We start from the raw sequence: 27,511 nt of genomic DNA on the forward strand, positions 1-27,511 counted from the left end.
CTGTTCAGTTGCCAGGGTCAGATGAACAGTGCATATGGCCATGCATAGCTGGGAAAGATAGACCACATTACAGCTCAGGTAGGGACTAAAAGCCCAGGGCTGAGGTGAAATGGGGTTCCTGGTCCCATGGGAAGATGTTATGGTGGGCGATCCAGGAGAGGCTGGTCAGGGCCATCAAAACTTATCATTACCCTTGAACCAAGGCAAAATGATGGTTCCTGCCTACCTCTCAATTCTTTGGCAGCTTCTTGTCTGCCTCTAGTAATGGTCTGGAAGGCAAAGGCTCCCATTCCCTGAGGAAGGCTGATCCTACCTCATTTCTACAGCTTCATCTGCACAAAGAAGGCCAGCACCCTGCAAAACATCTTCCACCAATCAGCTCCTAGGGACAATTGCTGCTGGGACACTGTTCCCAGTGTTGCTATCTGTCTAATGTCAAGGCATTGCACTTGTCTCCTCTGGGGTTGTCCAAAAAATTGCAAGGAAGGGAGGCAGGGAGTTCAGTCACTCCCCTAGGTCATCCATGAAGCTGCTGAATAAAATCACTCCTAAGAGTAATACATGGGCTATGCTTGGAGGAAAAACTGACTGCTCTCTCAAGGTTCCTATGGAGGGGAAGTGAAGGGGATGTCTTCTTCCTTGGTTCCAGTGACAGGACAGTTCAAAGCTGTGCCAGGGTAGGTTCAAACTGGTCATGAAGAAGAATTTCTTTACCAAGAGGGTGGTAAACCACTGGAACAGGTTCCTAGATTGGTGGCCACTGCTGCCAAGCCTGTCAGTGTTTAAGAGGTATTTGGACAATGCCCTTAATAACATGCTTTAACTTTGACCTTTAAGTGGTCAGGAAGTTGGACAGGATAATGCTTCTCTTTTTTCTCTTCTCTCTCTTCTCTTCTCCTCTTCCCCACTCTGAGAAGGGTGCCATGCTCCCTTTTTACTTCTTGTCCTTTACTCAGCTTCATTCCATAAAAAGACCTTTCCTCCAACCCTTTAGTAACTTCCTGTGCTTGTTGAGGCCCTCACGGAAACCAGCATGGCAATGATGTGGGATTTCCCTTTAGAGGAGCCAAACTGAATTTTTATCACAAGACAATCACTGAGACCATTCTTCAGTCTTATCCTTTATAATAGGCACTTCTCTCTTACTATGGATAGAAGTCAGACTCACCAGTAATTTTTTATAGTGAATGGGTTACACCAGCAATCCATCAGTGCTCAGGCACAGAGATACTAATGACAGACAGGTTATGCAGCTCGGCCGGCAGTTCGCAGTTTCACATTTGAATTCCTTCAGGACATTCAGGCAAATGTCATGCAGTCCAAGTGAGTTATTAACATTCAAAGTATCTGTCTGGTCTTACTTCCAGCTAAGTTGTTCCCTCTGATCAATCTACTACAAATATGGCATCAGGAGTGAAATTGTTCCCACCAAACATTGCACTCCACTGCTGGAAGGTAGATTCTGTATCTACCTTCTTCTACAACTGTATCACTGTCTGAATGTAGCTGGATGTCTGACTTCCAGACAGATGTAAAAGAAAGCTTTAAAAATTCCTCAACTCCTTGGGATAAACATTTAAAATCTGACATCTTGACAAAATCACATCTTGAGCTAAATACCTCTTTGTCACTTTCCCAGGACCATGGCTGCTGCCGTGTCTCTTGCTACATCTGCAAGGTTACTGGGGGAGGAGGTAAGAAGTCAAGACTGGTTTGGAAAAATATAACAGTGGAAACTGGACCCAAATGGCACTAGGGGATGATATTAAACTAAAGAAAAGCACATTAATTGAACAGATTCATTTAGCCACTTTGAAATTCAGTTCCACAGAAGTGACCTGTTACTTTCAACACCTTCAAGACTTCACTTTTCTGAATTGGGGACGTTCTAAAGTCTGAGCTTCAGCTTCCCTTGCCACTGTGGTCCAATGATCAATCTCTGGTGGGAGTTAACACTAAGTGAATACCTAGGTATATGAGTAGCTGAGCACCTGGGACAACCAGGCAGACATACAGACATACAGGTGATGCCTTGTCAAGGCTGACCTAGAACAGAGGCTAGATGGAGCTAAAGAATAAAGTAGGAATTTATTAGAAGGCCCCAATGGATATACCTTGGGCAGCACAAGAGCCCAGCCAGGGCTGCCCCCAAGACGAACCCAAAAGGGTCACAAAATGGACAACTGTTCATGGGGTCTCACACATTTATCAATTCTGCTCCCTTTACATATTGGAGTTAATTGTCCAATTATAGTTTAGGTTATGAAGTCTCATCTTCCTTGTTTTTCTCTCTTCAGTCCACATTGTGTATGTTCTTGGGACTGAAATTTGGATCAGTTTACCTTGGTCCCAAGCTAGAAAAGGAATTGTTTTGTCTAGCTACTCTGTGAAGAGAGCTTACCAACTCTTAATATGAAGCTCAGAACTACATACAACAGCAGTAAAGAATCTGAAAAATATAAAAGCTAAAATCTAAGGCATCACAGGCGGAATCTAAAGAGGCAGAAAAATCTCCTTAACCTGGATGGACACACATGGCAGGGGTAGGGATTTCAAGCTCAACATCCTTGCAACCACAATTCTTCTCCACAGAAACAAGGATGCAGGACAACTGTGGCTGACTTGAGGAGGACTGTGACCTCTGCTAGCTTGGACTTGCCTTCTTATCCTACCCTCTAGGAGGTGTAGGATCTGTCAGTTGCTGTGGGCTCTGGAGATCTTTCAGGTTGCATCCAGGGAACTACCTTCTGAGAGATGATCTGTGGACATGACACAAGCTAGGTTACCCAGCTGTGCTTCGTTCCAAAGGGAGCTCAGACACAGTTTGAGTCTTCCAAAGAGAGAGTTTAACTCTTCCAAAGAGATTTAATCAGCCTCACTGATCATATGGAAACAGGCTTCTCTTAAGGGAGGCTGAGAGCCTTCCATCATTAGAGCACTAGAGAGAGACACTGGTATGAAGATGTTAGCAGGGATTGTTCCAGAGATGGAAGAAGCCCCCAAAAAACACCAAAAGGGCTTTTGACCTTGAGTCATATCTTGTTCATCATTCCACTAACTACAACACAATTGTTTCAACTTGCAGCGTATTTTAGCTCCAATTGTACTTATATTCCAAAGGAGATAAGTTCAGAATCATTCCAATAAAATTATGTGTAGTATGAAGAGAAGCTAGACCTAGCATAGCCAAAAAAACCCAACCCATAAAAACATAATAAAACAAAACCAGCCAACCAACCAACCAAAAAAACCCCACAACCAATGCAAATTAGTAAGACCTGGAATTCACTGTTAATTTCTTAAAGGATCTTATTTCCTGGATAATTCTAAAGACATGTTTTCAAAAACTTGGGGTGGTGGGGTGTGGGTCCAGGAGTGGGGGGAGAGCAGGTAGGGGAGCAGGAGGGCAGTGTCCTCAGACTTTCTAAAACCACAGATGTCAGTAATTTCTGGAGGAACCCAGAGCACCTAGAGTGACTGTGTATCATTGCCCAATCACCTAGTTTCCTGAGATGCTGCTGCTCTCCACCACTGAGCACATTTAGTTCAGTACCAGCTCACTTCTTCTGTAAAACTTCATAGCACAGCTGAACTAGCATAGATCACAGGCTTGTACTACAGGACACTTGTCTTCCCATGTGGGCACATCTATATAAATTCATTTAAGGCATTGCTATCAGCATCAGTCTTCTCTTCAGATTAAATTAAAAGTGATTTTCTGCACAGCCTCTGATTTAGATTTGTGACCATGGCCAGCTGTCAGTGACAAATTAGGACAAGATGCAGATAATTTGCTTCATTAGGAAAGACACAGATCAAAGCCTCTTCTATAACAACCACATAAACTCCTTAAAAGCCATCTCTTGGTGTTCCTGCACTATACTCTGCTATTTCTTCAGAGAAGGAAATGTCTAGGATATTTGTGATGATCTGGCTGTTCCATGAGAGTGCTGCCTGTGTAATGTTGTCCAGTAACTCTCCACCACATTTTGGAAAGATGAACACTCTTCAGCTAATGAGTTATTTTATTTCAGTGATCTCATGTTTAAAGCATCATTTCCTTAGTCTTAGGCTCTCTCACAGGGTCAGTAAATTCCACATTCAAAGAAGATTTTAATTCCTTGGTGAGTGACAAGCTGGAATGGCAATTTGAGCCCTAATCCCTCTTTTGAGTGGTGAATGAAGCATCTTGTCATTAGTACATCAGACAGATGCTATCAGAGTCATCATGGGAATAGCAAACACCATTAATCTGAGCCAGCTGGAAAGCAATAAGGCTTGGAATGGTACTCTCTCCACCCCATCAGCCTGCAGGGAACTGCCAAGCCTTCCCCAGCTCCCTCTTACTGGTACAGCATGAACCAATAGAGATGTCTTTCTTTTCCTTTCTCTTCCAGCTCTTTTCCTGACTTTAGACTCACCAGTCCCCAATTTACCTGGGCAAAGAAATAATTAACTATTCCCCTTTATTATTTCCTCATTTACGTCTTGCTTTGAATTGCTTACTTTGACTTTCTACCAAAACATCCTGACATGTTTCTCTTCAGCCCCCTTTGCATGCCCCACTTGGCATCAGCCCAGCAGAAAAAGTGCATTTGGAGAGGCAATGAAACTAGGGAAGGGAAGTTTCAGCAAGGGAAAGGGGTGGGTGAGAAAAATTCCAGGTGGCAGTTTTTCCCCAAGAACCTTTTGTCATACTGAGGAGTAACTTCCATCATCTCACCAATTTTGACTCCTGGCATTATCTTGGGTCGAGCAATTCCTGGGAATTTAACTTTGAACTTTGGCATACGATCTACAAATCACCCAGCAACAGCCATGAAGCAACAGAGGACCACCTGTCTCCTACAGTGCCATTGCTCACAGAGTGATGGGGAAAGGCTTAGTGACAGCAAGAAGTGTTTATCTCCTGAAATCTCTTGGGCACCCAGCTATAGAAGTATCCCCTGCTTTGCCTCTCCAGTGCTGACTCACTTCCTCTCCTTTGAAGCACATCTCCCTTTATCCCTCTCCACAGGGAGGCTCTACTTCCATTTAGTACTGCTGAATTTTTGCTCCTCTTTAATGGAGACATCTCTGCTAACATTATATAGTGTTCAGTCAGGGCTGATTCCTGGTTCATTAAGTCAGGAAAGTGGAGCAGAGGCATGGGATACCTGTGATTTCAGGAGACACCATCACTGCCAGTGTTTTTCCCCACCTGAGCATCCCACATCTGCATTTCGTGCCTAACCTCTCCCTTTTGCTTTTCTATTTTCTTTTCTATACTACCTTTTATTTGCCCATTTTCCATCGGGCTGCCCTCACAGAGACTTATTCAACAGACTCTTAGTAAAGAAAACCAACACAGGTACGATGAATGTGGACAAGGGTCAGTCTCAGGCCTCCTTTTCTTCTGTTCACAGTGTCACCTCTGCTTCACGCTGAAGTTCTGGAACACTCTACTTTGCCATAACTCATTTTAAACAACCACTGTCTGCTCTCTTCAGTGCCTACCTCCCACACTTTTCCTTTTCACAGCCAACTGTGCTCACCATCCTCTACCCACCAGGTAACTCTTCACTTTTTGTCTGTTCCAGCTTGGTCAGACTCCTCCCGCTTCCTTCTTCCCAGGCCTACTGGAAAGATCCTAAAACTCTTCTTGTTCTGTGATCTCTGCTGCTCCACAAGGAGTCACTGGAGTCACTTAGGTAGCCATAGGTAGCTGCTCACAATATTTAATCTGCAAAAAGTGACAAATGTGTGAGAGTGAGATGTTTTGCAGAAAGTTAGTTAGGTCTGGGCCTCAGCAGTGTTTTGCAGAGGCAAAAAAGACAGAACTTTTGCCCTCTAGCCCTGCTGCCAGTCACTGCAGTACAAGCCCAGTCCCATTTTGCTATGAATAATGATTCCAAGCTGACATAATCTGCCAAGATTGTTTAAACAAAGCACCCATCTGACAAGGCTATGCAGCTTTAGCCCAGCTCGGGCTGTGACAGAACAAGTTCATAGTTTTTTGCAACAGCCTTGAGACAGCCAGGCACAGCAGTGGTGTCACCTCTGCCTTGGTGCTACATAGCAAAGGGGCATCAGCAAAGGGTGGGCTGGAAAGGAGCAGCAACAAATGATGTTGCTGCAGGACAATGTTATTCCCATTTTTCCAGCTTAGAGGGATTTTAATGATATGATTTCACAGTTATATCAGCAAAGAAAGTTCTGCCATTTTATTTATTTAGCTTTTCTGGCATTGTTTGTTATACATCACTATAAAGAGGGAATATTTCTTCTGGTTATCACATCTGAAAACACAGGTGTGATATACAGCCTGTACACATCAGGAGCACCCCTGAGCAGAAGGCCACCTCTACTTTACTTTCCCTGTGGAGCCAGAAGTTGGTTTCATCTGTAGTAGATAACACATGAGTGAGTCTGTCCCTTTCATTTTCACCCAGGGTATGTCTGTGTCTCAGAAAGAAAAATTTTGAGTGATTTTGGGGATAAACCAGCTGGGTGAGGAAAACAGGGGAAGGGCAGGACAATAACAAGCTCTCAGTCTATTCAAGCCATCCAACAGGATCAACTTACCTTGCATTGCTAAAGTATCCTGGGCTGCTACCCCACTGCTGTCCTACTGACAGCTCACTGCTCTCCAAAGCAGCATCACAGAGCACTGCAAACTACAGTTCTTGCAAATACGTACAACAACAGGCAAGCTTATCCCTTCCCCCCACATCTCTTTCTTCTTGCAAACACCCATGCCTAAAAATTACCTTCTGCTTTTTGCTCAAAGAAGTCAGAGGAAAAAGAAAAGTTTTTTTTCTTTACTGAAGGACATAGGTTTTTTACTTTGGCTTAGCCACCCATCTAAAGTTTCTTAGCAATTTTCTTGTTTTTCTAAGGATTCTGGAAAAATAAAAAGAACTTTAAAGAAATCATCAACAATCTATAAGCTCAACACCTGGAAGTAAAACTGAAGAACAGTTTATTAGTGCAGTTGGAATGACTTGCAATCCCCCTAACAAATAGCATTAGCATAGCTTTGCTGAAGTTCTGGGCAAACTACCAGCCCAGATGTGAAATTTCCTCATAAGCTCTTAATATATCAGTGGCAAGAAAGGAAGGAAAGAAAATGTATTGCCACAGGTGTCACCATCTGCTCCACTGATGGTCTGAAAGGGGAACTTTGTTTTGGAGCCTCATTAGCCCATTCCCTTCCTCACTTTCTGAAAATTAGCATTCTGTTATTCACTGGGCTTTGATAAATTTCAGTGCCAAACATTAGAAACCACAAAATAAGTGAAGTGTGCTGGAGGTTTCTGAAGGTATAAAGAGGAAGCAGGTACCAAATTCCCATTGCTCTTCCCATGGGAGCTCTGACTAAAGTGCTTTCAGTGGGTCTACCTTTATTTTTTTTACCTCAAATAAAATGAAACTAGATTGTTTTGTGTCCCTGTGACAAAACAACCTACCTAAAAAAATTGTGTCTTCAGTGCACCTTTCTAGAGCCTAAGCTACCACTCCTGGTCTGTGGCAAAACATATTGACATCTCATTAGTTAAAGGTAGGGAGTCCAGTTTGATCACAACCTGTGTAGGCAGCTACAGTCCTGAATACCAAACTTAGTATGCCTGTGAACGTGGCCAAAATGACTTACAACAAGGCATTCAGATGGACTGGACCTGGATCTATTGGTGTAGTCATCTCTATCACATCTTCCATCAATTCTCCAAATTCCATCAAGTTCAAATTCTGGTCAGGCTTCTAGCCCTGAAGCCTCACTAATCCAGCATAGCAATCATTCAGCTCCTTCCCTAGGGCCTGCTTTGAAGAAAAAATAAGACAAAAAAGCCCTTTCAAGACCCAGCAGCAGAGTTCCTTGGAGTCAGAGTTTGCAGCTGAGGAAGAGCTGCTCCCCACATTTGTGTTGTACAGAGGGACATATTCTTAAAGTAAGTGCACAGTCTCTTACAATGTACCATAAATCATAGATGTCCTCCTGCCCACAGGCCAGAAGGTGGAGGGCATTTTTTTATACTGAGTGCACATTATTTTATGGGAATATTGGCACTGCTACATATGTATGTCTGGGGCAGGGGCGGAGTGGGGGTGAGTGAGGGGAGCAAGACTGCTTTTCTTTGTCTTTGCTGACTATGGCCTCTACACTAAAAGCCCATTCCAATTTAGGAGTCAAAGAATCTGAGAAAAATTAACAAGATAAAACAGTGGCTGTCTGGTTTAGACAACACAGTAGAAAAACCCCACAACAATAAATGTGAACATGGCAGAGAGCAATGCAGAAAAAGGAACAGAGTTGAAGAGGCATTTTGTAGATTAAAAACTGTTGCCATAAATATTTAACTGAAACCCATAAAAAAGCTCCCATTCAGCATGTAAAAAATGTAAGCAAATTGGAGTAGAAGTTAAGCCAGTGTAATATTAAACTGATTAAAGATAACAGATTCTATCAAAATGCTTGTGCCAGTATTGAGTTTTCTGAGTCTTTCATCTTAGATAGTGTATTTTACAGAATCACAAAACCACTGCTTAGGCTGGAAGAGACCACAGTGGGTCATCTGGTTTAATCTCCTTGCTCAAGCAGAGTCATCCCAGAGCTCATTGCAGAGGATTGCATCCGGACACTCCTGGAATACCTTCAGTAAGGGAGACTCCACAGCTGCTCTGGGCAATATGCTTCAGTCCATGGTCACCTGCACAGTAAAGGGGTTCTTCCCCATATTCACGTGGAACTTTCCACCACTTCCTTCCCATTGCCTCTTCTCCTATTGCTTGGCACCATGAAGAAGAGCCTGGCTCTGTCCTCTTGACCCCTTCCCTGCAGATACTTACAGACACATATGAGGTCCCCTCTCAGTCATCTCTTCTTGAGGCTAAACAGACCCAGTTGTCCCAGCCTCTCCTTGTAAGAGAGATATTCCAGTCCCTTCATCATCTTTGTTGCCCCTCCGCTGGACCTGCTCTGGGAGCTTCATGTCTGTCTTGTACAGAGGAATCCAGAACTGGACACGGCACTCCAGATGTGGCCTCACCAGAATGAATAGAGGAGCAAGATAACCTCCCTTGACCTGCTGGCAATGACCTTTTGTAATGCACCCATTTTTGGTTTTTTTCTTATGAAACAAAATATATAATAAAATGTAACACCTGTCCTACAGCAAGAGACTGAATTCTCCAAGGAAAATTAATTTTGGCAAAATACTCTTCAGTTTTACAGTCTTTCCCTATCTCAGGGAAAATTTGGCAACACTTTGCCCTATTCCCTAAGACATCTGTTCATTCACATAAAAAACCAAGCTGGACAGGTTTGCCAACCAAGACATTACCTTCAGAAAAACCAAGGCTCTTTTATTTAAAATCCACATGAGAAAATAGTGGTAGAGAGTTCAGTTTCACCATCTCTCTCTGTTCTCATAGCAACCCTGATAAACTGGGCATGAATCCAGGGCTGGGAATTGAATTTACACTTTAAAGATTACCTGAACCACAAACCTACATTGCTTCCTTCCAGGCAGGTTTGTGCATTGTTATGTTCCCATTCCCTAGAGGTGGGCAGTCACACACCTCAGGTGTGCCTGTACCAGTGCACAGAGGCGTCTGCAGTTCTCTCCTGGGAAACTGTTCCTCTTCTGCCTGCTGAGAACAGAACCATGCCAGGACAGGCAGGAAGCACAGAAGTCACTGTCTGGCCCTTCCTTCTGTCTATAAGTCACTGGGAGTCTGCACAGATTGTGCACAAGGGCAGGATAAGGGGAGGCATCATGGAACTTCTCCAGTGTGGAGGGACTATTTCTTCCAGCGTGACTGTTGGCAACAATGCCCTGCAGACCTGAAAAGGTTTTCCCTGCACTGGCTGGACCCAGTAAGAACTGAAGGCTCATCTCTCTGAAAATAATTGAGCAAGGAGATGGAAACACAATGTGCAGTGTCCAAACCACAGAATAGCAATAATCACTGACCAAGGAGCAAAGGAAGATTTTGCATTTTTGCCTCAGAGGTTGGCATGAAATCTTTTTGAAAGACAGGAAATTTTCATTAATACCAACCAGTGTGTTGCAGAGAGAACTACTTTCTCATGGGACATACAGAGTGCATTGCAGGAAGGAAGGAGTGGTGTGAGGAAAGGGGTTGAAATGGAGGGATGGATGACGCACTGCTGGGGATCTGGGACCTGATCCCACATTGTGGGAGACTCCAAAGAGACACCATAGAGTTCAGATACACATGCAGCTACAACTCCACCACAGACTACTTAGGTCCCCAGCTAGGAAAGAACCAGAGGGAATGTGACTTCCTGAAGGAGCTGTCAGGCATGGCTGGCAGCAGCAAACTCAAAAAGAAAAAATGTTGTGGGGCAATGGAAACCATGGAGGGGCTGCAACTAGAAAGGCAGTATTCTCTGAAAACTCCTTGGGCTCACACATTTATTTCCCTGAGGGGAAAATGGGCAATATTCAGTACAGTATTTTAGCCATAGCTATTCCCTCAGCATTACAAATACAGGCAAGATCTCACCACATGGTTTTTGGGAGTTTTACTGGGAGGACCCAAAGGAGCTGAAACAGGGTTATGTTCCCCCAGTCGCAAGGAATGGGCTGTAGCTTACCCAATTAAATCACAGCAGAGAGAAACCTGATATTAAAGAAGTGATTTGAGGAGGTAATGTTGGAGGTTGGTTTAGATCAAACTCTGAATTGAGTTCAGTAGGTAGGGCAACTGCCTGAAACTATGAGAAATGAAGGATTCGCCGCAAGATAATTGTGAAATGATGTGATTTCCTCTAATCTCTTAACTTCAGTCTTGGTTCCCAACTTTTTGCAGCTCCCTTTCTGTTCACATATATTTCTTTCCATTGTCTTTCCCATTCCCTTTACTAGCTCTCTTTTCATGAATTCTGAAGAGGATATTCTGTTTCCAAGAAAATCTCCCAGTCTTCCAACCCAGAACTAAATAATAGTTACCTAATATAGTTTAGGTAAACAATATTTACCTAAAATCTTGGAGCTAAAAATCCCACAGCTAAACAATGCTGAACACAGCTTTAAGGAGACAATTTCTCAAGTGTGGGCAGAGCTTCAATGATTTTTAATCATGTTAATATTGATAAAAAAAAATTAAACTTTCAGGTGCCAGAAAATATGCCACATGAAATTCTAATAATTTTAAGATATATAAGATCAGTGTTAAAAACCTTCTTTACATTTATAGATTTCAGCATTTGAAAAGCCATTTCTAAGCCCCTACTTAGAAGGTAAGTGCAAATAAGTAGTGTTATTGCAGAAGAGTTTTACAAAATAGTTTTATGGTTGTAAGAACATTTTAAGTAATACAGTCTGTATTATTTCCTGATTTCCTACCACAATTAACTTTGTTTATTGGCATTAATTTAACCTAAAGATATTTATTCAGCCAGTTGATCATATCCTTTCTTCCTCCCTCAATGTAAGGTTTATCTTGAGGATTGATATCTTCTCTTTTGCGATGCACAAACCCATGTGTCTGTCCAGGGTAAATTTTAACTTCATAATCAACTTTACAGTTTTGTTTAAGCTTCTGCTCCAGCAAGGTGACCTGCAACACAGAACATTCTATGTTGGCTGAGTACAAAGTTAACACATTATATATTTACAGTCCCAAAACTGTCCTCAATTTTTACTTTTCTGAAAGATAGAAGTAATTTATCCTTGCACTGTTTTCTCTTCTACTAATTTTATAACTAAACGCATTTCTGTTACTGCACTTGGTTTATTTAACTAGGCTTTTTTTTCCCCAGTAAAATACCAGCATGTGACTGCATAAAATGTAAAAAAAATATTACATGGATTACTATTGATACTTGTAAAGGTGAAAAACCTACTGGTCAGCATCATGAGAAGGTTATCATGTAGTGAACACCGTATGAGTTGCTGCTGATAGACCACAAATTTAAAAAATTGGGACAAGAATTTGAATTAGAAGTTGAGGGAGAAGGGGCGGAGACAAAATCAGCAGTTCAAAGTGGCTGGAATTTTTGCTATGAAAGTTAAAGCCAACATCACTCAAAAACGTGTTTCCCTTTGATCCCCTTAGCAGATAATCATCTTTCTCCAACCATTCTCCACTCAGACTGCAGAGAAAGGATGTTGACAGAGTGACAGAAAGGAGAACCTATGCAGGACAGGGGGAAAAGGAAAAGGATACCACAGGGTCTTTTTAATTCTCCTATAAGTGATTCCATTAGAACAGGCAGATTTTATGGACCATTGGTATCACTAAAAATGGTCTCCTATCGTAAACTTGTCGGAAGGCTTTCTCTGGATTCTTGCGCTTTTCCAAGGAATTGAAAATCACCCAAATTTTCAAACAGGAAGAGAAAATCCTTTTAGTGTCATGGTAAAACTTTTTGATTTGGGGATAAACAACAAAAATTTGTGTAGAAGTACTGTAAGAGTTAGTGAAAGAGAAAGGAAAGTACAAATTAGTTGTCTACTTTGTGTTCATTAAAACCAAATTACAAAACAAGCATGAAAAGCATTAAGAAGTGAAATATCTATGATGGGAAACTCACCTGCTCCAATGGAATAATGTTATCCTTCTCACCAAAAATGAAGAAGGTAGGATGCAGCAAACTGTGTTTGTCCTCAAAATGGCTAATCACTCCTAAGGAAGAAGAAAACATACATACAACAAGTTATGCTATCTAAAGTAGCTAAAACGCTACAAAATCTGTACAATGAAACTTCCAATACATTTTCATCAGTTACAGCTGATCAGTTTGTAGTGGAATTTAACACACTCGGTTTAAAAGTTCTTTTTGTTGTTGAATGTTTGCAATGTCATTAAAGATAATATCAGTTGTGTGAAAAAAAGAAAAACCAGAGACCAGTTCTGTGGGAAAAATCAGGAATGAACTGTTACATTTTCCCCATTTTTGTGGCTTGCTTTAAGCAACTGCTATTGACCACTGTCAGAGACAGGGTTCTGTGAGAGATGGACACTTTGGAACTGCTCACCTCTGGCCTGGGAAGACCATTTTTAAGATAATTGTTACTATTCATCATTCCACATAGATGGTTACAATATCAGTGTACATATATTTACATTGATATGATTTCATAACAAATTGACATTGTAATTTTGACTATTCAAATGTATTTGAATAAAAGTTACAGTAGAACTAACCAGCTGCCACCCTGGCTACTCTTTTCATTCCTGAGATTATTACAACAAAAAAGTAAAATATTAGCAAGTAACACTGTTGAATGGACTCAACTGATCAGCTTATCAGTGCAGCAAAACAATCCCAATAATCTTTCTGGAAAAATATGTTCCATTTGCTTTCACCTCTAATTAAATTAAGTTGGTCTGAGTTCTGTAGAAGTACAGAATTTAATAAGAAAAATATCAAAGGCAGCACAAATGCACTGAGCAATGTGTGAGACTACAGGGTTAAAACAGAGAGCTAAAAATGCGTTCTATTAGTAATGAGGGATCACTGTCTAAAAGACGCAAAAGATGTGCCTAGAAGCCCTTTTGTCATCGCCACAAAATGAGTGAGGCCATGGCATTTAGCACTATGTTCACAGTTGTGATCCTTGTCATGCCACTCTTTAAATACACAGATCTTGCTGGGTACACCTAAGTGTAAAAATGTGAATGCGCAAAATCAAATCGCTTATAGATTATTTATAATAAAATCACCTTGTTCCACTAGAAGTCACACTGAATTTTGTTACAGCAATAGCCTTAAAGAATTGCTTCCTGCACTGGTATTCTGCTCAAAATGCAGCAGGTATTTCAGGCTTACCATAGAGGGACACTCCGGTCTTTAAATGAGGATTTTTCAGCATCAGATGTTGCACTGCCGCTCCACCCCAGCAAAACCCAATGACACCAATCTTCTTCGCACCACATTGGTCCTTTAGATACTTGAGGACGACATCAACTTCTCTGAGACATGAAATGAAAGTGAATTAAGGCTCTAGCCTGCTTCTCTGGACTCTCTGGTGGCTGCTGCTCAAAGTCTGGGTGGGCATCAGTCTGCTTCTGGGACAAAGTGATTGTCTTTGTATCACTCATGGTTTTTCTCTTTCCCTTACTTATCAAACTGTCTTTATCTCAACCCATGAATTTTCTTGCTTTGTTTCCCTTATTCTCTCCCCTGTTCCTCTCGTGGGAGTGACTGAGTGGTAGTCCAGGTTGTTGGCTGCTGGTTGGGGTCAACCCACAATACTACTTTACTATTATTCATTTCTAAAATACAAGACAAACTCCAGTGGAGAAGAAAAATGAGAAAATCAGTCTTCCTAGATAATTGTTACTAGGACATGAGGTGATTTTATGAACAGCATTCCAATTCATTTCACAAAGAGCAGTAGTTATCACATAGGCAAACACAAATAAATGTTTGAGACCCACAGCCAGTCAAGAGCATCCTGTTATCACAAATGTGACTTCTATGCAAAACATCTCTCACAAGGATGAAAAATATTTTATAAAATTGTGGAAGTAAATTTCCAATTGTTTTGGTTTTTTTTAAACCAGCAGTTACGTTATGCAATCAAGCATGTCAGAAAAAATGGGAAAAATACAGATAAGTAGGAAAGCACTATGCTTTGAACTAGCTGTGATGGGCAGCAGAAGAAATGTTCCTTCATTTCACAGTGTTTGCATTTGCACCCTATCTAAAATCTATGGAATTTGTGCCTTCCTGAGGGATCCAAGTGGCCAGAGTGAGCTGCATTTTCTAGCCTTTGCTGGTTCTTTCCTTTTCATTCATTCATTTTTCTTCTACTTTCTGTACAGACAAACACTGGGAACTTTTATTCTTCAAATGTCTACTTTCATCTGTAAAGCACCACTCACATAACCATGAGCAGCATGAAATTTGTATTTGTGGACATCCAGCTATATTTGACCCACTAATAATTTAGGATCTAATTTTACATTTTTACTGAGGCTAAAATTCCTATGAGATACAGATGTCCCCTTGGTGGACGAGGAACAATGGCTGTACTTGTCTATTTTGCCGGCATCTCGTGTTTTCACCCAGTCATTGAAAGATGCCCAGTCATTAGAAGGTTTCCAAGCTTCTTGTCCCACAAAAAAATCTGGGCAGATGGCTCTGCAAGAAAAATGAGAATATTTTATGTCCATGAAATAATACTGAAAAAGAATTAAAGGGAAGGCCATATGTACTACACAACAAATTCTTTTGCTGAATACATAGTACTTAACCCACACCAAACCCTCAATAAGTTTCTACATCTAATAAGGAGACTTAGTATAATTTTCAGTTACATTTTACCCTGTTAAAATTCATTACTTATTTTGATAAATAGTTAACTGCAACTGAAAATCCTTGGTGGTTTCCTACCGCACTTAAAAAAAGGAATCCAAAACCAAACCAAAGAAACTACAATTTACATGGTACGTTTAGCCTCGAAGGAACACTAACCCAGTAATACAGGAAAGAGGATACTCAATATGCTTTTCACATATTTGAGAATTTGTTTCTTTATTTGGCACAAACTAGTATACCTTCCCTTCACAGAAAGATCTTCAGCTTCTTTGGCATTTTGACCATAACAGCCAAGTTGCACAGAGGAAGCAGGCTGCTACAGGCTTATGAAAGATGAAAGACGCAGAACAAGAAAATTTTCTGTTTCTCCCCTCTTCTTCTGAGCTACTAACTCATTATGGTAAGACTACTCAATTATTTTAGACTTCTTTCACTGTTTTAGCAGTAAGCTCCTTGAAGAAAGGGGTAAAGAAAGACTGTGAAGTTATTTGTGCTTGTATGCTTTATATGAAAAAAGTAACAGTTCGTTCAACAAACTTTCCTATTAAAAAGACCCTTTGAAAACAGTAGCATTTCTTACATGTATCCATTAGTTGTTAGCATATCAGCTATGTATCTGGTGTTTGGGAGTTGCCATCCAAATATGTCGTGAATCACAATGACAGCCCTGTCGGTGCTGGCAGAAGGTTTGCAGACGTACGCCTTGATGTGCCCAACTTGAACCTCCTGCCCACGGCCTCCATAGTCAAACCTGTCTCCAATATCACACGGGCAGGGCCTCGATTCATTGGCCATGTGTGATACTAAGGAACAAAAAACATTCAGTAGTGAATACCAAAGCATACCACATGGAAAAAAATCAGAAGACAGCAGTATCATCAGCTGTTGAATTTTTTAATCATTACAGTAATAGGGTGAACATACTCATTACTGTTTGATCTAAAATGAAGCATTAGTCAATAAACCCATTGGGTTATTTAACGTAAGTAAGATTATTGTTAGAGTTTCTTATGTTATGGAGTCTTCAGCAGGGACCTGGTACATGCTAGGATTTCCATGCCCTACAGTGAGTAGTACAATACAAATAAAGTTATGAGCAAGCAGCAAGGCAACCATCACAAACTATTTACATAGCGATGAAGGCAGTCCTTCCACTCTTCATCATGTGTATTTCCTGTCAGGAATGCATAGCTTTCTTTAGTAGACAGTAAAGGCTTAATACAAGACTCAGCATTTTGAAAGAAAAAACCAACAGCTACTGTGTAGAAAGATATAACTACACATAGATTAAGCATTATAATTTCGGGACTTAAAGTATTACATAGCTGACATTTTCAGTGTCAATAAATCCTTTTTCTAAACTGCTGTAGCCTCAGATGTTGCAGATTTTTGAAGAAGGATACTTAGGAAAGATGCCAAAAAAATGTACCAGCACTGAACATAAAAAACCGAATTCTTAAAGTTGAGCCAAATCTTTTATCAAAAAGGTAAGAGTAGAGTATGGTTAATTTTTTTCAAACTATTGCTTAAATGAAAATAAACAAGTAATTCACAAAGGTCAAAAAGTACCAACAGAATCTAACACACCTGTAGATAGCTCCTGGGACTCAAGTTAATGATTTTCTGCCATCAAGCTTATGTTAACCAACTGAGTGAACAGACCTGACTAACTCCTTTGAATATTCACAGAGCATCTCCAAATTATTAAAGAACACAAAAAGAATTTAGATAAAGCTTTACCCAAGCTCTCTAACATGTGTATTGCTGTAGAAACTTTGCTAGTAAAGAAACAAGGACCTTCAAACTCAACTGTGTCAAAAATACAGAGAGAAATAGTAAAACAAAAAGTAAAAAGTTACTGAACTGTCCCCGGACAATTGGGACTTAAAGATTTGTGGCAGAAAAGGGACAGCTTTAGGAAAGCCAGCAAAAAACTTGGCAGCCAGAAAATTTGGACAGAATTCTAGAGGGCAATATATTCTGGATTTGCAGACTTTAAAATTCAGACTCTCCCAAGCAGTATCACCAGAGCTAGATTGTAGATATCAGGAGATTTCATTTTTGCAGATCAGTTGAAGACAAACTGTGTCATATATGAAAGCTGTATTATCTCTGGGCACACATCTATATGAGTATTCTACCTTTTCTTTTTTAAATGAGCCACACCCATAAGCATCCTTTTTTCTCTACAGGTTGTGGTCTGACATATAGGACTTCTAATTTAAAGTATGTTTACCGGTAAAAAAATGAATGAATAAATGAGCATATAAGGCAAAACACAGTGCAAATATATGATAGGAAGAAGTTCATAACTAATTTTTCATTCACAAACTGTTTCCTTTTGATTAGACTAAATCAGAAAATATAAGAAAATCAGGGATTAAGTATTAAAGAAACATATACTTCAGAACTCCAGAAACACAACTACAATGCCCTTACTGGTATGTCCTCAAAGGCTTTAACTGAAAACATTTCATACTAGCTGATAAAATGTAAATCAACACACAGAACATGAAATATTTAAAGATGTAGATATATTCACTGATGAAAACATCTCCAGATGCAGGACTGTGAGGGATAGCATTGGCTTGTATGGTTTATAAGCCATATAGACTTGCAAGCTCTGTAGCACAGGCAAGACACTTCAGTGTTTCTGCATCTGCTGTAGTACATACAAACAGCATCTCTTTCCATTCCTAAGATGCTATTGAAACATTGATTAAAAATGAATTTCGCCCTCTTACATTTATCAAAGCTATTGTTTTAGGAGCATCTGAAAACCCACAGCCTTGGTGTACCACCATTTCCTCCTGCAAGCACTTGAGAATTTACTGGAAGGCCAAACAAGAATTAATTTTCAGATACTTGAATCTAGAGGTAGTAAAAATATAAGGATATTGCTGTGTGGCACTGTGTGCTGTAAACACACTCTCCTGAGTCTTCCTCCTCGAGGTCTTCCCCACCTCTGGAGGGAAAATAACAGGTTTCTGAACCATCACCTCAAAAAGAAAAAAGGCAAAAAAGAAAGAAAGAAAGGGAAGAAAGCAACCCCCAATTTCATTTAAATGAGCTTGCACTCTGCCTGCAAATAAAATGAAAGTCTCCCGAACATGCTGAGTCATACCTCGCAAGCACTTTTTCTACGTTTCTGAGGGGGGGAAAAAAAAAAAAAAAAAAAAAAAAAAAAAAAAAAGCGCCAGGGTTTTTTAAAAAGCCCAAACAGACCCGCACATACCTGTGGCGCTGCGGCTGTGTCCGAGAACAGAAGCAGGATGCAGGAGCTCAGCGTGGCTGAAGTGGATCCCCAAAGTGCTAACTCCCAAAAGGAAAGGGGAGAGCGCCAGGATCAACTTCCTTTAAAAGAGTTACATAAAAGCCCTGCCTTTATCTCGTGCCTCGCCGGGTGACGAAGCCGCTCTTTTTAAATCTGCTCCTTTCAGTCATTTCTCTGCCTCCTCCGCGGGCGGGCTGTGCTGCCGGGGCTGAGCGCCGAGCCCGCTTGTGAACTTGCACGAAATGGTATTCGCCCCCGGAGGGCTTTTTCTTTCCGTTTCCAAAACATCTTGATGTAGCTGAACAATCCACCTAGAAAAAAATTATTTTTTTTTACTTTTTTTTCTTTTTCTTTTTTTTTTCTTTAAAGATTGTTTCTTTGGTTTTAAATGTTGGTGTCGAACTACTTTTAAGCACTACATTGGCATAATTAGTTCCTGAGACTTTTTATCCATGGGTAAAAGTCATATTTAAAGTCATCAGCAGAGTGAGGTAGTGAAGTAGAAATGTCATTTTAAAGCTCTATACATGACAAAGTCATACACTGCAGGAAAAAATATTTTCTCTTCAGAATGAAAATAATTAGTTTTTAAGAAAATAATAACTTTCTAGATTCCTGTACCTCTATGCTATACAATAAATGTTTAAAATACAGACTTTTTTTATCCTACCACAGGATATTTTATACCTTTTTTTTCTTTTTCATTTTCAGTCTCTGGCTGGCCCTTTTATCCTTCTCATTCTCCTGATTTTCTTTTTATGGGATTATTAGGATTATTTTTTAAAGACCTTTAGCTATATATATTAGCAATCCAAAATTCCCTGTTTCCTCAGAGCTGCATCTATGAAGTAGACTAAATGGCTGCTAATCTAACACACCTTTGTCTTACAGTTTAGTCCTCATATGTAAGGTGTTTTCTCATATTCTAAGTGATTTCATTAGTGTTCTTTGTTTGCAATCCCTAAAATAAAGCTAAACAAATGAAAAAAAGCCCTTCCAAGAATTCCAGAGCAAAGTCATAAGGCTCAAAACCCAGCCCTTTTGTTTTATGTTTTTTGGCTCTTCCCATCTGTGCGCCACAAATTATAGCACACAAGGACATTAGGTACTCCATATCAACTTTAGAGAACAGCAGTCAAATAAATAAGAGAACAATTGCGAGTTTTCATCGTTCCCAGAAAACAAAAATGGCAGCAATGCTTGCAGAACCTTCTCTCCACTAGAGCTGTTTAACCACATTTCCACCTTTCTTTTTCATGTGGAAATAATTCTTTATACATAAGACTATTCCACTTTACCTTAAGATTAAAATTTGGAGACTAAACTGCTTTTGATTTCCTATTGTTTCATGTTCCTTGTTATGTAATCCATGCTGATTTTTCACTTAGAAGTCAAAACTTAATTCAATGCTTCCTCGATCTATGTGCATGCATTTGGCTGCACTTCACAATGTAAACACTTGCCTCTTTCAGATCTCACATTTCCAGCTCCTACTCAGAGACTTACAGTTTTATCATGAATATTTGGCTGTACTTGTATGAACTATAATATATATATATATATAAAATATATTACATGTATATTAAAAATATACGCATATAAAATACACATTTATAACATAACTATGATAATATGGTTCAGTAGCTATCTACCCTTTAATTTCACGAAAGTACTGCATGTCAGTTTGGTTTTTTTTGTTTTTGCTTAGTCACAATGTTAGTGTTGCAGTTCACATGCCATTCCAGAATTTATGAATGACTGCTGTTCTCTAAATAGATGTCCTGATTGTCCTTTCCCACATTAACAAACCTTCTAATGCTAATGGAACACCATTAATGTGGAGTTATCCGTGTTTGACACTGGGACAATTAAGGCACAATACACTTCCAGACTTCTGCATTCTTCTCCAGGAAAATATGTGTTATGACAGCTGTATCACCCAGGAAACAGCTGCATTTATACATTACATATAGGTGGTGTCACACGGAAATCAGCAGTTAATCAGCAGTTTCAGGTCAGAATTCTCTCAGTACCTCCCCATGAGAAAGATGGAGGACCATTAGCAGCATGTAAAGTAGGAACACCTTAACAATCCCATTAAGAGAAATACAGGTCATTAGTATTGTTGGCTATCTTTACCTGAGAGACACCACAATAAATATTTCTCTGATGGTATATTTAATTTGAGAGACTGTCATTAGTAAAATTAAGACTTCCCTAAATTACATTTTTCTCCCCATTTAAATGGTATGCAGTCTTTATCTGCAGCACTGAAAAGGTGAAAAGGGACATACACTCATATTTGGTTTTCTTATAGCTTTAGAAGTACGAGCATGATGAAGATATGAGGCAGCTGCGTTCAAACTAATGATCACAAGCCTTTCTCCCTGTTTAATTATGGGGCATAATTAAACCGTGGAAGTCACAAGGTGAGCTAGTGCTCAGCAGTTCAAGCAAGCTAAAAGGATCTGGCAAATCCACAGACTCTTGGTCCACCAGTGGCCATTTGACACAGTTGCAGGAGTGGCATTAGAAATTTCTAGCTCAGAAATCCTGAAGCACAGGTTGCCAGGATGTTTAGCAGGGGGGGATATTCCTTACTGCTGGCCACAAATGGAGGATGGGTGATGAGGAGGATACAGTCTTGAGCTGATGAGACGTGGAGAATTTTGTCATATCACTGACAGAAAAACTAAGGAAGATACATCATGCAAAAACATGGATTGTTGATATAAGCGTCTCCTCAAGCCAGGTCTTATAAGCTCTTGGAGATCTATATCACACCCAAGATACCTCAGCCACCTCAGATGGCATCAAATCAGTAGGGTGGCTTCTGTGGCAGTGCTGGAAATAGAAAAGTTTTAATAAAAAGCAAAATAACAAAGCTCTACAGAGAAAAACCGAGCCAAGGCAAGAGGTTCTTGCTCCTGGTAAAACACCTCACAAAAGTAATTAGTTCCTTTGTTGTCTTCTTTTTCTAGTAAATTGCCTAGGCAGGACTTTTTGGCTTCTGTCCAATTTGCTATCCTTAAGTTTGAGGTGATGTCCCCAAGGCCCTATGAGGTGTCTTTTTACCTAACTGAGGAGAGAAACTTCTGGGGTTTTTTTCCTTTTTAAGGAGACAAATGATAATTTTGTCACTCCGTCAACAGGGGGCACATCCCGACAGATTGTTTTTGAAATGTGAGATTTCTTCTTCAGGCAGCAGCCATGGTTGTAAGCATCACATTAAAATGTCCTGTCTGCAGATTGCATTGCACACTTCAATTCCTAGACTGATCAGTTTAGGAATAGATAGTGTTTCACTGAGCCACAGGGAATACAAGAAAGTAGAACCCCCTCTGAATAATCTTAGGCACAAATTGTGTGCTCTCTTACATCACCTGCTAAACACACATCTGCCTCCAGGATACAAGTCCAAAAAAGCTTCGTGTCTCTAAATGAGCTTCACCAAGCTATGTGTTTGTGTTCCTAAATTTTGGGCTTGTGATTTATTTGGAACATAGATGAACAAAGGCCATAATACATAGATTAATTTACCTTTAGTCTAACTTCAAACATTAATATGAATCTCAAGGAACTGGAAAGTATTTCAAAGCATGTTAAAGCATTACATCCACTTTTGCACTCAGATCCTAGAAATTTTGTTAAAAAGTGGCCTCCCAATTGCAAAGACATGGACATAACAAAGGCATTTTCTGTATGTGAAATATATGGCAGTGCCACATACACTATAATTGAACAAAAAGCCTCTAATAGACACATTTGGGTGCAATTTGGCACATCCTACATGGTTTACAGGTTCCTAGGACTGATAGAAAAAAGTGTCATACAGCAAAGGATAGGTCCCTGAGTAGAGTGATCAAAAACAGCAGTGGAATTCTGATGAAACTTTTCTACTTGGGTTAGTAACCATACTTTTACAAAAGAAAGAGACTTTTAAAAATATCTAGAGAGAGATATTTCATTCTTTGCCTAGGCTACATTAGCCCTTCTATGTCTAGTTCTATTTTTCTGCTTGTTTTTTTTTTTTTTTTTTTAATCTTCAAGCACTATTAGGAGGCTCAGTTTTAACTCACAATTTAGGATGGAAATTAAAACATGCAGAAATCAAAGATGATGGAGGCTATTAGCATATTTGATGAAGGGGAATTAAGTAATCTTTTTCATCAAAAATGCAAGATTTAAGGTTCATGAGATTGAATATATCATCAGAATCTTTGATTAGTCCTAGAAAACATGAAAACAAAATCTTCAATTGACATTTTAGGGGAAATCCAGACTCAAACAGATCTTTCTGCTTCTGCAGTGAGAAATTTTCATATCTCACATAATATCTAGCTTTATTCTGAAGCTACTGGTATCATGGCACCTCAAAACATACCTTTTTATAATAAAACACTTTTTAAATGAGATTCTGGGTATAGATTGAATATCTGAATTAAGGATATCTTCTGAATTAAGGAATCAAGGATATCTTCTGTGCATGCAAGCCTGAGTTCTTTCAAACTGACTGGGAAAAAAACAATGTTTCAGTAATCAGTCCGAAATGTACATTCTGAGAACATCAGGAAAGTGCAGCTCAGCTATCCCAGCTTCTTAAGCAGAGCACAAAAGGAAAGCTGATGTTAAAATATCTGCAATCTAACTTTACAGAGCAACAAAAACAAAAATAACACTCTCTGCTCCTGGGTGAAGTTCTGGCTCTGCAGTATGCAGAGCAGTAGTAAACAGGAAAAAGGAAACTAAATTGGGAAAGTGACCCAAGGACAACATGTATGTCTGTCCAGATCCAAATTAAGGACATGTCTGCTATGACCCTTCCAAAACTAGGAACGAATAACCTCACCACCCTCTTCTTTGCATAGTATCCTTCCAACTCTGCTAAAAATATCTCTCTTCATCAGGTTATAGCCTCATTTGAAAAAATGATGCTGCACCAAGTGTTTAGGCTACACTATACGCTTATGCATGTGTACCTGCTCGTGGGACATTTTTGGATTTACCTACCATAGAGAGATGCACCGGCCTTTAATTCCAAGTGAGTGATCACCAGGTGACCTACATCAACACCACCCACTCAAAAACCCATGACCCCTAATTTCTTTGCACCACGCTGCTCCCTTAGGTATTTGAGTACAGCATCTTCTCTGGAACATGTAAGGAAATGCAAATTGAGGAGCCATAGTAAAATCAGTATCTGAAAGCATGAAAATACAGAGGTGCATATATGACTGTCACCATATTATGCTGCTACTATATTTTCTTCTGCGTACTTTAAATAATTAATTATTTCAGGTAAATGTTAGAGGTTGCTAATCTGACATCTTCAGAAAGAGGAAAAAAACATCTCAATGGGATTCAATAAAAAAAGCAACATAACTACATCAAAGAAAAACCTAAAAGGATGGATTGGAAAAGGATGGATATTGATTAAACACCTACCTAAGAGTTAAAAAAGCCTACCATTCTGGGAGAAGCTGGACCAGTTTTTGCTTTGTAAATTTTGATAGAAAAGTAGTAAAAACCTCTCTAGCAAATACTACTTATTAGCCAGTGAAAATGCTGACAATAACTGTAAGTTGTTGTCTGGGATATTTGTTGCAGGGAAGTCAATGTAACAAACATGGTAGATGTTTTCAGAACCTACAAGGTAGCTTGAAATACATTTTGCTGTGCTCTGAAAACACTCGTTTACCCCTGTAGTATAGGTCACCATGCAGAGACAGTAAAAAGAAAGTATTGGTGGGAGCAGGGTGGCATTTCAGGCTTTTATATTACCTCCAGGCTGCTCCCAGCCCCAGTTCCTCACCCCTTTGGGCACCGGTGAAATTCCCCAATAAACCAGCCTCGCAAACACAACATTATCTGCCAACGCACAAACACACAACAAGCAAATTAAGTGCCAAGAAATTCTTTCCTGACTGGAGCTGACACTTGAAACGTGTGAATTGCCTGTAAGAAATGCCCGGCAGCACCCAACCCTGCCTTCCCATTGCAGCAGACAGGGGACAGATTCCAAGCTAAAAAGTTTCCAGGACAACTGACCCCTGTGAGACAGAGGCACTCTGGAAATGGTCCAGTTATGTCTCCCATAACCTTCTCATCAAATAGCCAAGCTCAGCAACGTTCGATGCAGCTACTCCCAATAATCCAAGATATTTGCTCTCCCAGGAAAGTTAATTAGTTTGGCCTCTAATTAGTCTGACCCCTTCTCAGGGTTGTCTTGCCAGCAGTTTCCCTCTCTATTATTAAGGCAGCAGAGCCTGCTGGTGACAGGTCTTTGCTGATAAATGTGCGGGCAGTGCTGCACACAGGAGGGGAAGATGTGATACTCCTCCTGGCTCCCAGCTCCACATTTCCTAGGGAGCCACTGGCCCTCACTCTGCCTGGCGATGCAGCCATCACCTCCCTGGGGGCAATTACGTGATGCTGGGAAAGTTCTCCGGCACAATCAATAACTCCTTTCTTCTTTCCATACAACGCCTTAAAGGATCAGTCTGTTAAACTCAGTGAGACATCAGATCAGAGTTATGGTTTCTCATTATTTGAGTCAATGAACACTTTTTAACTGGGCTTTTTGAAGCAGAGGAAGCAACTTTTGTCAACAGCAGATGACAAAAATTCTTCACCAAGCCACCACTAAGAAAGTTGGCCTTGAATTCTCTTCAAGGCAAAATTATTGATTCCATCCATTTCTAGGAAATAATTTCAAAAGGCCACTTTTCCTAGTGTGGCTAAATAGCTGCATCCAATCTCAACAAAACAAAAACAAAAGAAAGCCCAAACCAAACCAAATAAAACCAAACCAAACAAAAAAAGTGGGGAAAGGCAGTTTCTGACAGCAGCAAGCAATGTGATATCCAGCTCACTGACAGTTTACTTGGTATTTTCCTGCCATCTCAAGTTTTCAGACAATCCTCAAATTCAGACCACTCATCGGAAAGTGTCTAAACTTCTCTTCCTCAAAAAAGTCTGGGTAGCTGGCTCTGCACACATAGACACAAAAATCAAAGTTGAATTAATTAATCAAAAACTGAGATTTCTTTTGGCCCTTCATTGCATGAAAGATTTCTATCCAGACATTATTTTGATCTCTTTTTTCCTGAAAAAGTAATGTTTTTAAATAACATTGTTACCTATTCCACAGAATTACCTATGAGCAATAGAAAACATTTAAATATACCTATAAATGCTTTTTTCAATGATTAAACCACAAAATACATTCTGTGATACAAATCTGGAAAACATTAATACTCTATCCATGGTATTTCACCTGGTTTTCCTGGGTTTGAGTACACAATTTGAAATTATACACAGTAAAGCAATGCATGATCTTGTAAAAGATGATAAAATTCTGTCCTGATTACAAAAAGTTTACATTTTGCATACAACATAAAGCATTCAACCTAAATCCATCACTGATGGGTTCCATGTAAACTAAGACAATTACATTAAATAGTTGTTTACTACAGAGTGCATGGTGAGGCTTACTTATGTTATGTCTTACTTATGAGCTAGAAAAAAACCAAAACAACAGACGCCTGATGGACTGAGGTCAGCAAAGAACAAGTGAAGGGAAACTGCGTGCGAAGAAGGGGAGTAATGTTTTACTAATCTGGTGACTGGAAAAAGGAAAGTGCAGTAAGAGTCCACTCAGGCTGAGCTCCTGCATCACGGGATGCAAAGCCTGGCTCGGGATGACCTTGGCTGAAATGTCTTGCATGTCCAGCAGCAGTTGTGACTCACCAGTGCAGGAGAGAGTTTCCTCGTGCAGAAGGGACTCTGGAGGCTGCCATCACTAGGTCACCACCAGGTGTTGCTGTGTGTTCTCCCAAGCCCATTCCAGTTGGAAGCAGTGGGATCCCTGGGAAACAGCAATCATCTTTCACTTATTAAAATGTCTTTGGCTCTCTCCATCCTCAGACACACCTCATGGATGTTGTTGAACATGGTGAAATGATTGGATCAGTTTGGCCTAAATCAGTATGTTGCAATCATTTATTTTTCTTCACCTTGTTTGATCATTTCTATAATTGCTATTAAAAAAAAAAAAAAAAACCAAAAAAAAAAAAAACAGTGACACCCAGAGCATAAATGTATTTCGAAATGTATGGGCAAAACTGTGCAGCCATTGCATGAGAATCTGTCAGAAACACATAGTGCTTTGAAAGTGAAGCTTCACAAACCCATGCAGAAGAGCAGGTTTTCCCACTCAAACTGATCTAATAAAGCAATACTAGTCATCAGGCTTAATATAATCTCTGAAATGGAGTTCCCATAGCTCCTCATCCCATACTGCACTAGGAAAAATCTGTCTATTTTCCTCTCAGTAAGCACTGATGAACCAGTTCAGCAGCATCTTAGAAGATGCATACAGCTTCTCTTCATTTTGACACTGCTGCCTGAAAACGCTCAGTTCTCCTGAAGCCTTCTTCCCTTGACCACTGCATTCTTAACACTTCAGGTGGAGGGAAAGAAGGCATCCCAAAAACAAGTATGGCAGAGCATGAATCATAGGGAAAATTTGCAAGGTAGTATAGAAAAATACCAATTGATCAGACACTGGGCACTTCTGACAGAGCAGACTCTTGCTGTAACAAAGCAGCACATTGCCATAGCAGTGATTTGCCAGCATCCAGCACAGCATGAAGGGCGTGTGTCCAGTCTCAAATTGACAACATCTTCACTTGGTCACAAGACAAACAAACTTCCAAACATGGAGCATAATAGGGGACATCAGGAAAGACAGGGAGCAGACAACAGACCCTTGCATTGTTCCAGTGTATCAGGAAACCCTAATGTTTGCAAAGGTTGAGGCTTTTTCCACAGAGACAGTTTCTCCTCCTTGCAGTTCCACAGACAGATCTCAGCCACACCACACCTGTCTGGTGACATCTGGCTTTCCTCGTGCTCCATAGGCTCAGGGCATTGAAGGCATTATCTCTCCAAAGTAGACTTCT

The 27,511-nt window shown here is 40.1% G+C and overlaps 1 protein-coding gene across 2 annotated transcripts; it reads right to left on the reverse strand.

Moving 5' to 3' along the window:
* Positions 1-11,060: 11,060 nt before the first annotated feature.
* Positions 11,061-18,734, reverse strand: CMBL (carboxymethylenebutenolidase homolog). 2 transcript variants are annotated; one of them, XM_041411834.1, is made up of 7 exons: positions 18,510-18,731; positions 16,405-16,448; positions 15,855-16,077; positions 14,990-15,097; positions 13,781-13,923; positions 12,542-12,633; positions 11,061-11,565 (listed from the first exon to the last, which is right to left on the reverse strand). In XM_041411834.1, the coding sequence occupies exons 3-7, from the start codon at positions 16,067-16,069 to the stop codon at positions 11,386-11,388; spliced, it is 738 nt and encodes a 245-aa protein (XP_041267768.1). In that variant the 5' UTR covers positions 16,070-16,077; positions 16,405-16,448; positions 18,510-18,731; the 3' UTR covers positions 11,061-11,385. The 2 variants fall into 2 exon arrangements, with proteins under 2 accessions (XP_041267768.1, XP_041267769.1); XM_041411835.1 differs by lacking the exon at positions 16,405-16,448 and having other exon boundaries at positions 18,510-18,734.
* Between the last annotated feature and the right edge of the window lie 8,777 nt (positions 18,735-27,511).

This window comes from Onychostruthus taczanowskii, unplaced genomic scaffold (assembly GCF_017590055.1).
Source record: "Onychostruthus taczanowskii isolate IOZ18803 unplaced genomic scaffold, ASM1759005v1 scaffold37, whole genome shotgun sequence".
NCBI classification, from domain to species: Eukaryota; Metazoa; Chordata; class Aves; order Passeriformes; family Passeridae; genus Onychostruthus; species Onychostruthus taczanowskii.